At 31.5% G+C, this 13,471-nt stretch overlaps 3 protein-coding genes across 3 annotated transcripts; all 3 read right to left on the bottom strand.

Moving 5' to 3' along the window:
• Positions 1-98: 98 nt before the first annotated feature.
• On the bottom strand, positions 99-2,013 carry HELRODRAFT_167915 (hypothetical protein; the record flags this gene model as incomplete). Its single annotated transcript, XM_009013633.1, has 3 exons — positions 99-290; positions 1,237-1,329; positions 1,768-2,013. 3 exons carry the CDS (start codon positions 2,011-2,013, stop codon positions 99-101), a joined length of 531 nt encoding a protein of 176 aa, XP_009011881.1.
• Positions 2,014-2,294: 281 nt separating this feature from the next.
• On the bottom strand, positions 2,295-2,465 carry HELRODRAFT_153518 (hypothetical protein; the record flags this gene model as incomplete). Its single annotated transcript, XM_009013632.1, has 1 exon — positions 2,295-2,465. A coding segment is annotated over one exon (171 nt), but the record flags the coding sequence as incomplete, so codon positions are not given.
• Positions 2,466-11,018: 8,553 nt separating this feature from the next.
• On the bottom strand, positions 11,019-13,145 carry HELRODRAFT_167913 (hypothetical protein; the record flags this gene model as incomplete). Its single annotated transcript, XM_009013631.1, has 1 exon — positions 11,019-13,145. The coding sequence occupies one exon, from the start codon at positions 13,143-13,145 to the stop codon at positions 11,019-11,021; it is 2,127 nt and encodes a 708-aa protein (XP_009011879.1).
• Positions 13,146-13,471: the final 326 nt, after the last annotated feature.

Raw genomic sequence — 13,471 nt, 5'->3', positions numbered from 1 at the left:
AAAAATGTAGAGTTCTATGTATTAATTGAGTTAGATTTGCATAATTCATAACTCATATAACTCGATTATTCTTGTGTGTAAAATATCTTGAAACATTTTCAGCAAATTAAAAATACGTTTTGTTGCGATACGAGCCAATCCCAGAATATTGGATAGATTCGCATAACTTTTTGACCCTTGCGTCTAATAAGATCGTTGATTCTCACGGCCCACGTTAAGCCTTCCTTCCTCGTGTGCATGTGCCATTCATTATTTGAATCAGTTGCGTTTTGTATCATTTCAATGGTTTTCTGCTTTGTATTATTTTGATTAATTAATTTTAAAGCACCGTCTCCGTGACGTTCAGCCGTGCTCCTCAATGAATTTTGCAATCAGATCCGCTCTAAACTTGTGGTAGAAAAGTAGAGAAGAGGGAAGAGAATTCTAAAAAGATAGACCAGGAAAGGCTGAAGTAAATTTTGCATAATTTTTATCATTTTACCAAAAATGATAAAAATTAAAAACTTGAAGACGATCGTAGGCAGGTCGCTTTATTTTAGTTAAAATACTTTATAGATATTGACACTTATGAATTAAGTTAGTTTGAGATGTGTACGTACATTAATGTGCTCATTTTAAAACTTATTTAGTAAGCAACCAATATAAGAGATCCATGAAGATAATATAATTAAAATGTCTTGTAAAAATTCAATCATTTATGTTCTTAAATATTTATGTTCATCTTTCTAAACTTTGTGTAAAGCTGATGAAATGTTATACACGATGCATTGACGATTGTTACTTTTTTTTATTATGATATCATGTTTATGTGGTAACCTATAACATTTATATACATGTATACATATATATTCATATATATATATATTATATATATGTATTTATATATGAGTATTAACTATTTATATACGACATACATATGAAAACATCGTTATTATATTGCAATTAAAATTGTTATAATTTAAACCGCAACATTTTTAATATCGTCACCCTAATAAGCATCGTCGTCCCCATTATCATCAACGTCATCATCATTAACATCTTCAACAACAACTTCATCATCAACAACAACAACAACAACAACTTCATCATCATCATCATCGTCATCATCATCAACGTCATCGCCATCAGTTCGTTATTATTTCTTCCCGTTGGTAACATATGTGAGCACCCGCACGATTCAATAGTGAATAAATATATCAAACGCCTTTTCTCATACTCATCTCATTCACGTTTAACCCGTTCGTCCACATCACTATAACTTATAATATTTATTTTTGTGTATTCGTAAAATAATTTCAATTGCTCAACTGTATTTAGCATAGCATAACCCTATAAAATTTAGTTCGTCAGCGGGAATTAAATAATCACCAATAGATTACCTACATGCTTTGTGCATATTTTTCTATTTTTGTTAGAAATATGATTGCATTTTTTTAATGCATTTTTTGTATATATTTTTAATGAATTTTTTGAAATATTATATTGCAAGAAAAATAATATTATCCGACACTTTCAGAAGCATTTTGAGCTGTGAATTAAGTTAACTCTACTTTAGTTCCGACATCACAAAAAATAAAGTTTTAGAAATTTTTTACTGAATAAATAAGCCTACAAAACAACCAATATAATTATAAAATGCCTAGCACATTTTTAGCACATAAAATTTAAAAATCATTAATGTAATATAACGATGCAGACTGAATTTCTGTATTCAATATTTTCCAACCGACAACATCATCCTTAAATTTCATTGATGCCATTGCTGACATCATCATCAAAACTGCCATCTTCTTCCTCATCATCATCACTAGCCAGAGAATCGCCATTGTTGTTGTTGTTAGAGTGGTTGCGATCGTCGTTGATGCCCAGAAAGAGGTTGTTGTCGATGCTGTGGTTGATGCTGTAGTGAGGTGCTAAATTGCGCAGTTGTTGCTGTTGCTGCTGCTGTCCAAGTATCAAGGGCAGTTGTGCGTGGTCCAATGATGTGCTACACAAGTTCACGTCACACGTCATTGGGGATAAATCTACATCAGATTGTTTTATTAAGTATACATAAATAAAAATTTCAAACTTTTTTTACATAGCTATAAAAAACAAAATACGGAAAATTGCCTAAATTAATGCTACTGATACGAAAAAATTTAGAACTATTTAAAATTTTAATTTGATAAATATCTAGGTTTATTAAAAATTCTAATACAAGACATTTAAAAGTAACCTTTAACATTCCCAGAAAATGCAGCATTAACGCAGTTTCCGATATTTCCTGGGACGAACGTTCCTGAATCAACCTGCTTAATCAAGTCGGACATGAACTTAATGTAAGTCACCGCCAATTTTAGCGTTTCTATTCTTGACAACTTTTTCTCGTAAGCGAATGTTGGCACTTTTTTCCTGAGACCATCGAAGGCCTCATTAAGATGGGACATTCGTTTGCGCTCCCTTATGTTAGCTGCTCGTCGTTGGTCGGTTGTTATGACGCGGCGACGTTTTTTTTTTGCGGTGGAGGCCGTCGTTGCGTCGGCGACCGTCCACTGCTGCCTCACGTGTTGTTGCAGGTTGCTCTGTGAATATTCAGCAGACAGGTTCATTTGCGTGATGTCGTTGAACTGGAACTGCCGAGGTATTTGAAAGTTCAGTTGTTGATCGTGTTGCTGTTGCAGTAGATGTTGCGGCTGCTGTTGTTGTTGTTGTTGTTGAAACATGGTGTCTGTTTGGATTGGGAATGTTGTTTAGGGGACATCTGGGAATCATTTAGTTTCAAATTAGTCAGATGATTGGTATCGAGGTTCATGCCGGGAATGTCTATGAACTGAAGACTAGAAATAGGTAAATGAGTTGTTGAAGATTCAAATTTTGTCCATTGATTAATTTTTTCAATTTGCTGCTGCTGTTGTTGAAACAAGATATGAATTTGTTGCTTTTGTTGTTTGTATTGTTGCGTTTCATAGACTTGCTGAGTTACAAACGGCAAGTTTATTTTGTTTTCATCAGAATTTGGAAGCAAATCAATTGGAGGACCCAACGTTGTTTTTGTATGCGTTGGATTGCATTGTTTTAAAGTGTGCGGTAAAAAAATTAATTCATTTTGTTTTATCAATGTGCTGATGTAACTCACTTCGCTACTGCAACCAGCCATGAAGTGGTGCGCCGAGGACAAATCGAATTTCGACTGATGAAGTGACGGCTGGCTGGAAAGGGAAGGCAGGAGATCCAACGATGGCAATTCAGAGTTGAATGCAGTCGAGGCAGTGCTCGGTGAACCGAATGTTGTCTCTAAGCAGCTTGAACTTGAAACTTGCGTCATTGCTGGATGTTGATCAGATGACATCACTTTCAAATTATTTGCTTCTTTCACCGACAATAAATTGTTTCGATATTTGCAAAATCAGTGTTTTCTCTGTTATCAACGTTAGTATTGTCTGTTAGTATTGTGATTGTTGTCTGTGTTAACAAATTGTTCTAATTTTGTATTGCTGCTGTTCTCATCAAATAAAGTTTTGTCCATAAATTGAAATTTCACTGGCTGCACTTCACTTTAAAAAAGCTATTTATCCAAACTTCAACTTATTGTGGATGATTTTTATAAATCCAACAATTATTGCACTGCTAAATAATTTTATTTTGAAAAGAACTTTATTTTAGAAATATTATTATTCAATTTCCCATTGTTGAACTATTTTTATATTAAAAATTAATACTATTTATTTTATACTATGACCAAGTCGTTCTTATTTTTTCAACTTTATCTATTTTTAAATATTTAGTTTAATTGTGAGATTGTCAGTTTTTATGGTCATTTCATCAGATGAAAATTTACCAAAACTTCATTTGATGCATTCGTGTTTCATCTTGGGAGTATTTATTGATTCAAATTAAAATACAGTGGGGCGGAGTTTTCTTCGTTTCGTCACAAAATTCTCGACCAATAAACGCACGAGCTTTTTAAAGTACTATAATCTGTGATATTATATACCAGCAAAGATTTTTGCTAGTTTAGCAGCAAACATTTTATTAATTAAAATTCAAATTGTAAACACCTCAAACGTTTGAAAAAAACTTTTGAAATAACAAAATGAGCTGATGAGTGTTCGAAAGATGGGCAAAAAATGTGTTCGTTGTGGTGTACGTTGTTGTGTAACAGCTTGCGCTGATGTCTTCAGGATCATGTTGTGCAAAACTTTATTATAATATTAGATCGCTTCAATAAGATATCTATACAAATGGAAAGAACAATTTTCTATATTACAATATCATAGATTGTTTTAATAAAATATGTGTGCAACTAAAAAAATAACATTTCTACCGTTGCCTGTTAAAATATTAATTAAATTATTTCAATTCTGAGAAAAATTTTTTTAATATGTATTCACTTTAGGTTGATAGCATCACATTTAGGTAAAATTTATGTATTCAATTTATTCTAGCACAGTCAGGAGACCAGAATCTTAACATAAGCTTGTATGGCCACCCTAGACACAGGAAAAAAATGAACAAAACCAATTAAAAAACAAAACTAAACATCAAAATAAAATATAATGTTCAAATAAATGACTATATAAACAGAATAGTAACAGTAACGAATTAAGTGTTCAATGAAAAAAAAGTTTTGAAACGTTTATACTTGGTACAAGATCTTGCTTGTCGTGGCAGTTGATGCCATAACATGCGACTTTTGTTATTTTGTTGCATAAAACACTTTACGATGACAATTTTAACTCGAAATCACCACAGTTCTGTTTTTTGTAGCTTAGCGATTTTGAAATAGACAATTATTCAATATGCTGCATTTTCAATCAATCAACCAATTAGCTTGTAAAGCGCTATCTCCGCGATGTTCAACAGCACTCCTCAATTAATTTTGCAAACAGATGGGTCTTGAGATTCGCTCTGAACTACGTAAGTGATAGAGAAGTAGTCAGAGAAGTAGGTAGAGAGTTCCAGAAAATAAGGGCCAGAAAAATCAAATGCAGATTTAGCAAAAGAGTGTTTAACACGAGTTAAGAAGAAGCGAGAACAAAGAGAAGATCGTAAACCGGGACGTTTAGGTTCAATTAATATATCTGATAAGTACTTAGGAAATAATTTAGATTGAGGCTTATACATAAATGTGCAAATTTTAAAAATTATTCTATATTTTATAGGAAACCAGTGCAAGAGAACAAGATATGGAGATATAAAGAAAGGGGCACGAGCAACTAGATGAGCAGCAGAGTTAAAAGCTTTGCTTAAAGGATTGAGTATAGAATCAGGAAAACCATAGTAGAGCGATTTACAATAATCAATCGTAGATAAGACTAACGAAGTAACATGAAGGAGAAGAGTAGGATCATCAAGAAAAGGCAAAAGTTTTTTTATTCTACGTAGATGAAAGTAAGAACTTTTAGCAACACTATTAATCTGAAAAGAAAGAAACATACTAGAAACAAAGATAAAGCCTAGACTACGAAACTTGTGAGAGACATCAAGAGTTTTAGAATCAGGTAAGATAATAGGAAGAATACTAATAGAGTGTTCAGATTTGTTAAAACAAATTCTCAACACACAAGTTGTAAATGAAAACCAATGTTTCAAATCATAAATAAAAGTGTTCGAAAACTTTGATCAATCACCTTTTGCTGAATATTCAATATTATATTGTTTTATGAAACGCCAGTAGGAAAATAGAATGGTAAGCAAATTCAGCGAATAAGCGTCGTTGTTATACGTGCCACAGTTGGACGCCTCTTTCAAACAAAGAATGAGATAGATGTTTGTGTGTTTGTTAGTATTTGTATTAGCTGTCATTTCTGGAGCACCAATTAAGAAATAATGTTATCTGTGCTCTAAAATAACTGGTCTATTCAAAATTAGAAATTAAACAGGTAAGTTTTCTGAGTTGAGCAAGTGACAAACCCAGTCACCGCAAATTTAAGATACAGGAGGGCTATTTCACAACACCTAACCTGCAAAAGTAAAATTGCCATCTGAAGCCTATAAGTTTCATTTTTGTACCGGACAAAAAAACTATTTAAATAAATACATCGTTCACGACACAACGATAATGACTCTTGATGCACTTCTCTGATGAATATTTACCGGGAGATACTCTTTTCGTTAAAGAAAAACACAATTAATCTATCAAAAGTCTTGAAAGCTCAAATCTGTTTTTTAGATTTACAATTTTCATTCGACGGTTATTAAGGTTAACAAACTTGTGTGCCTGTGAGCTTTGTTCTGTAATTTTTCCATGGAGTGTTTAAATTATGTCTGACTTCTAGCGAATAAAAACTATTTTTCTTATTGAAGTATTTATTTGTAGTTTTCTTCTCTTCTTCAAATTTTCTTCGTTAAATTAATTTAAAAACCATTTTTAATGAATTTTTGACTTTTTCTGAAAATTTCATTTAATTCAGTAAATTTTTATTTAGAAATATAGGCTGAATCGTTCTGGTGTTATCCAAATGCTTCACGAATGCGGCCTTGAGTGATTCTTAATCCGTCATTAATTAATGGTAGAAAAGTGCAAAACTGGATATTACATTAAATTGACCCACCTTCCCCCCTGCCACAGAAGGTCACAAAATTTTTGAATCCCTTCCCTTTCAAGGCATGACATTCTTTACGGACAGCTCCAATTTTTTTTTATTAAACTGTTTGTGATTGTGTTGTATGAACGTTTGAATGGAATGTTATTGTAATTTTATATTGTGGAATTAAACAAATACTACGTTATATAAATATAATATCATTATAATAATGTTTAATGCATTTGAGCCGAAGTCAGGTTGTCTCTATTACCATTCTTTTCCAAAAGTGCTTAAAAATTATTACTTCTAAAAACAAAAAGCGGTTTATTCTTAATCAAGTGCTACTAATTCAAAATGGTTGTAAGCCTCAATGTTTCCAACCAAAATGGATTATCCTTAACTTTTGTCTGAATCGCCTAATCTTAATTCTTCCTTCTGTGTTCATGGCGACTTCCTGCAAGCAAATTATCCTATTTATTGACCACTTCTTCAAAGGCACTCAACTAATTTGAACATTTGATTGAGATCGGAAAATAATTGTATATTTTCTGAGTATCCATTATTTTTTTTGACATTGTCAAATGTGGCAGCAACTGATAGGTAATTTTTTTTCAAAAGTTTCATTGATCGCTCAATTACTTGCAAAGTTCATAGCAAATCTTGATATCCTCCCACACAAGGGCATTGGATTAAAGTTTATTAATTGATTTGATTGAAAATGACTTTTAATAATCTGTCTAATATTAATTTTAACAATAAGATTATAATTCATAGAAGCTGAGAAAAATGAATTCAACGGTATTTTATTTTATTGAAACTAAATAGAATGATTTAATTTTATATCTAAAGGTGATCGTGCACACTTGAGCAAAAACTCAACCCATCTAGTAAGTTCTACGAACAACATTGTGATGCAACATGCAACCACTAAAAATGCGTTGTTCTTGTTTATGTATGATGTGCTTGTGCAGCGGTCTAAAACGTGTCGTGCTGTCTGTCTGTCGTATTTTAGCCAGCCTCAATAAAAAGTATCCACTGATTAACAATGCATTCATTTGTGTTTGTGTCTTTAAAAAATTAAGTTATAAATTAAATTTTAATTAGTCTAGATAAATATAACAAATCGCATCACGTATAACACTAATTTAAAACACAAACATACAACTGTTGAATTTTTTTAAATTAACTTAAAAAATTTCTTTTTAACGATTTAACTTTTTGTTAAATTGTGAAAAATATGTATTGAAATGTGCAAGCACAGAAATTAAAATACAATAAAAAAATATTAAAGTAATCAGTTTTAATATAGAGAAAAAATGCAATGAATGCATTGCATTTGCAGCAAAATAATGGCGAGCCGGAAATAATTGCTGAGAAACAAACGATTCCATGCCCGCACATTTATAAGTCAATATCGAACAAACAACAGTAGAATGTATATAGAAAACAGTTTGCAAGCGTCAGTCTTGTAAAAGAGAAAGTGTGCAAACATGGCCCAGGCAATTAAAAAACATTTCAAAACAATAAATTGAGACTTGAAGAAATAGACTAAATTTTTTTAATGGAGTGAACCTTTTCAGGTACGCAAATACTTGCATCCGGATCCATCATCCCTTTTTGCATTACCAGGGAAACATTAAACGGAGTGTGTGGGATGATTGAGCTATATTCATTCATTGTTTGTTCAATTCATCGCTTGCTCATCAAGGCCCATCAATATATCAAATGACAACACACCACACTGGCAGCAACACTCAACAGGCGCATGTGTACAATGGGGAATGAAATATGGCTAATTTGCTTATTGATGCTTTTAAATGCAAATGCAATTCTGCTGAGCGATGTTAAGGTCGATTTGACCGGTGAATTATGAGGATTCTAAAAAAAATCAATACTTTGATGAGGCTGGTGACGATGAGAATGAGGTTAATGATGACGATAATGAAGGTTATCTTGTGGAATGAAATTGATTATGACATTAGCTTGTTCTACTATTTCATTCATTTTCAATGGCAGCCCATTTTATGTGTTGAAATCTGTAATTATTTAGTTATTAACTTATAATTTAGTTATTAACGTATAATCTTTTTCATAGTCAGCCAAACATCTGTTAAGTTTTGTTAAAATATGTGGCTTATGGAAATAATTGAGTTGAAGCGTTGTTTGTAAATGAAAAACATAATTTACAAAATCAATGCAGTTTGTTGCACAACGAAAATGCAACCGTTTACTCGCGTATATTTGTGAGGCGGAAAAAAGAATATTTGGATATCGCTCTAAAGGAAGGCAACACAACTTCATAAAAATATTTTCACACAAAATTGCACAATAGTAACTGTATGCCATATTGACGGAGTGAATCGTTATTAAATGATCTCAAATGATCTTAGAAATTGAAATGAGATTGAAATGAGATTGAAATTTATTTAGCAGTTAATATTGAGAGATCAAAACTCGAAGTGTCCAATCGACTGGCCATTTGGCTAGATCTTCAATTTTTTTAAATGTGCCAAGTCGATATTAATTTGAAAACTTCTAACTTAAAAATAATTCAATTCTTCTTGACATATAATTGAAAAAATAACTGAAACTTATTTAAAAATTATTTCAACAGTTATATATCGGATAGGTCAAGTACATTTAATACTTGTAAAATTGTATTTATCGCAGAAATAAAATTAAAAATATGTCAAGATTCTTAAATGAATAGTTTTTATTTTTAACCTTATAACATTCTGTAGCTTACTGAAGGGTTTTATTTGTATTCCTAGGATTTTTGACAACCAAAAATTTTATTTTACTCATATCACCAAAATTAAAGATGGTTTTCAGTTTTATGTAGCAGCAAAAAAAAGAAAAAAAGATCTCTTAAAAATTTTTATTCAACCTGAAAGATTAAAACACTTTTCTTACTTTTTTGAACAAACATAATAAAAATAGTACACCAAAAATTTGAACATAAAAAGCAGATATAATATTTGTAGAAGAATGTGAAGAAATGTGAAACATAAAGACATCTTTATAAATCTTTTAAAAAACCTTCACACAAAATACATCTAATTGGAGAACGCTTTTGTATCGTTACAAAATAAAACGTCTATAAAAAAGTCATAAACAAAAAAAAAATAAAATTTTTTTTAATGAAGTTCATTAAAGAAAATAATGGCTTCTGCATATATTTATTCCAGGATAAAATACGCGGTTTAATAGCATTGGTAACGAGATTTCTAATAAATCCTTCTAAGGATATATGGTATTTTTATGACCAGGTGTTGAAAGTGATTAAAAATTAAATTACATAGCACCAGTACAACATTTTTTAAAATGGTACAGTGTTTGAAATAAAATAAGATAGTAAGAATTTTTAGTATTATACTGAATGATTTTGCAAAATGTTTTAAAGTGCTGACATGACATTTAGAAAGAAGTGCATTCACGACGAACAAACAAAAACAGTTTTTATGTTTTAAAACCAATTCAATTTTGAAACTTTTTCAGAATAGATAATATCTAAAATTTACAAATATGCAAATGTCAGAGGCGGCTTCTAATGAAACCACAAACAGATTTCATTTTAAAAGTTTAGATGTTTGTTAATTTTCCTAAACTGGAAAACAATTTAATTCAAGTGGTTGAAACGTGTTTTCAAAAACCAATCCATACTCAACTCTAAGCCTAATAAAAGAAACGTTGGTTGCACTACTGATTAAGTTCTTAAAATTTTAAACAAAAATGCACAAATTCTGAGTTTGAAAATCAAATGAACTTTATTTTTTCTTTTATTTTTTCAAATAAAATCAATATTTTTTTCTTTTGTTGCTTTAAGAAAAATAAAATCAAAGAAAAAGTTTATTTAACTTTTCCAGGTTTTAATTTGGTGAAAATGCTTGTAAAATATTTGCATAAATGCGTTTGACTTTAAAAATTAACCAACGCAGGAATAAACTTGCACTTCTATAGCACAGTTTTCTTTTAACATGATAGAAAAAAATATGATGCGAATTACCCTTTATCAATAAATAAAATAAAATAGATAAATAATCAAATATAAAAAAACTAAATGAGTTTAAATATTATTTTTATTTGATAATGTGTAACTTTTAATAGGAAAACTCCATGACAATGAATCAATTTTAAATTATCATGCACGTTGAAAAAACATCGCAGCTCCAAGTAAACGAAACGTAACAGTTAAACACTTCTCAAATTGTTGTTCAATCATCAGTTACGGATATTTATTTAAAACTATTATTAAATTGTTTTTTATTTTCATCACTTAATCTGCTATATTTTTTAAATATATATAGATAATGTTTGATAAAAAGCAAATAAGAATGTTAGCAACATCGTTTATGGCATATACATGAAAGATAGTGACAGATAAGCATGAGTTCACAATATCAATTCTGATTATATTAAATGACATCAAGTGTTGTTAACGATGAAAGAATCACTCACACCAACGTCTCAGTGAGCCACGAGTAAAAAATAAAATCGTTTCCAGAAAATTTAATTGTCCGCACCATCAACATTGATCTTTAAATTTTTCATGACCGAACTTGTGAGTATTGAACTCTTGGTGGACAACGTTCCAGCACTGCTTCTCCAACTGAGCCCGTATAAGCTGCTCAAAACATTTCTATTACCGTTTCTAAAGTTAATTTCGTTGTAATTTCTTTTAAACTTTGGTCCTGGTTTGTTGCATGGTAGGCATGACAATGGAATTTTTCGTGAGTTGTTTTTTTGTTTTTTGAGCATTAGACTTTTTTGTTGAGAAAGTAAATTCTGTTGACAAAGTTTCTTGTTAATGAAATGGTGCGATGGCTTTCTTCTCCTACATTGCATCAACGATTTCAACTCCCTCCTAAACTGCTGACCCGTCATGCAGTAGAGAATAAAGTTGATGGCATGATTCACCATAGCCAGTTGGTTGTTTACCAATGTGGCAATCCCATATGCTTTCTCATTTTTCCTTTTCCATTCTGTTTTGCTGATTGTTAATATGATGCTTGGAGCAACACATACAACAAATGTTATTGAAACAGCCAAACACATTAGAGATGTCCCGGTGAATATATATTTAATTTTTGGCTGCAACGGTTGCGCACCGTTCGACGAATTAAGAAGAGAATTTTGCATTGATGGACGTTTCGTGTTCTCCACTTGTGGAATGCAGTGATTTGGTTTTGCTGATGTTTGGTCTTCTTCATATTTTTCTTCTGCTTCAATTTTGTCGTTTATCATATTTGAATTTGAGAGATGTTTCTGAACTATAAGATGTTGAATTTTAGACGAACCACTTGTTGGCGAATATTTACAATATGATGGTTTCTTTTCAAAAAATTTCGCCGCTGTTAATTCAGATTTTGCTCGAGAATTATTTAATACTTCTGGATCGAGTTTTAATTCATTCATTTGTTTTGGTCCATCAAAAATTTGCTTCTGTTCCTTCTTCTGACAGCTGTGGTACTTAATTTGTTGTTGCTGGTGCTGATGCAACGATGAGGCTGATGAGCTGTCGCACTTGCTGGACATCGATGGCAGAGGAGCACTCCCGTTGTTGCCTGCGGTCCTGAATCGGTGAACCCTGACGAGAGTCACGACAATCATGACATTGGATACAATGAGGATGGTGGCCGGCAGAACTGTGATGAAAACAAATGCTAGCCAGGTTCTGATGTCTTGCTCAAAATACTTGTACCTTTCTAAACGTTGACATTTTAATTGTCCATTTTTGAATGGAGTGCGATGTGTTGTGTGCTGGAACATATAATTTATTTTATTTATGACTGGTTCGATCGACCGCCCAGATAGTAACATAGTCTCGTTTGAGCTTGTTCGCGTGTTTGTTGACGTTGTGATTTCATTCACTGAAACATTTTTTATTTTATGATAATTAAAAAAATTGTTTTCATAAAACAGTTTTTTTGTGTTTCCTTTGAATTTTCGATCATCTGGTATTTCATCCATTAAAACTAAACCCCTTGTCCAAAATACATGAGCGTTTTTAAAAATGGCAGCAATAACAACAGCACCAACAAAAATTTTTGCTGAACTTGGCTTGCACAAGCTTCTTTTTTTCAATGGAAAACATACAGCCACCAACCTATCTATCGTGAAAGCCACCATGAACCAGATTGCAGCATCACTCGATGTATAAAAACTGAACTGTTCTATTCTGCAACTCCACTCATTAATTGAACTAAAATTTAAAACACCAGCCACTCGCATAAATTCAGGAATTATTTTCCATATTAGAGCCAGGCTGTCGCCAACGGACATAGCAGAAAGATAAATTCTTGTAGGGCTATGCTTTAGCGGTCTTTTGTTGACTACAGATAGCGTCAAAATATTTCCAAACAAACCTATCACTAAGATGAGAGGTGAAATGTAGAGCCATGTGAATCTGTAATAGTCTAAAGATCGCTTGGAATTGGATATATATGGACTGGTAAATGAAAAACTCACTGATGTTTGTGTTGATAACGTTAAATCCAGCGTTGAAGGAAGAACATTTTTTGTTGAAAATAGTGAGGAGGAGTTAAATATTTCATTATGTTGTAAATAAGTTGTTGTAAAATATCTAGATGTTTGGAAAGGACCAGTTGATTCATTGCGCATGCCTGGCTCTAGCATGTTGTTTGTGCTGTTCAAAATTTGATATCTTCAAACGCTAAAGCAACATTCGCTTTATAATTTCTAAAATAAAATCTTGAATTTTTTTTGTCAAAATACTTTTTAAAATATATTTTGTTGAAAATGTATAAAATTACTTTTGAATATTAAAATTTATTTATTTATCTCAAATATCAAATCAACGAATCTAAATTCAGAACATTCATTTTAAAGTTGTTTTCTATCCGTAATTATTTGAATGATACGACTCATAGGTTTCTATAAAGAAATGATGTTAATTTTCAGACGTTAAAATGATTTTACAGCAACGTATGAAGAGTACAGCA

This window comes from Helobdella robusta (assembly GCF_000326865.2).
Source record: "Helobdella robusta unplaced genomic scaffold HELROscaffold_12, whole genome shotgun sequence".
Lineage (NCBI taxonomy): Eukaryota > Metazoa > Annelida > Clitellata > Rhynchobdellida > Glossiphoniidae > Helobdella > Helobdella robusta.
This window is presented reverse-complemented; position numbering and strand designations above follow the sequence as displayed.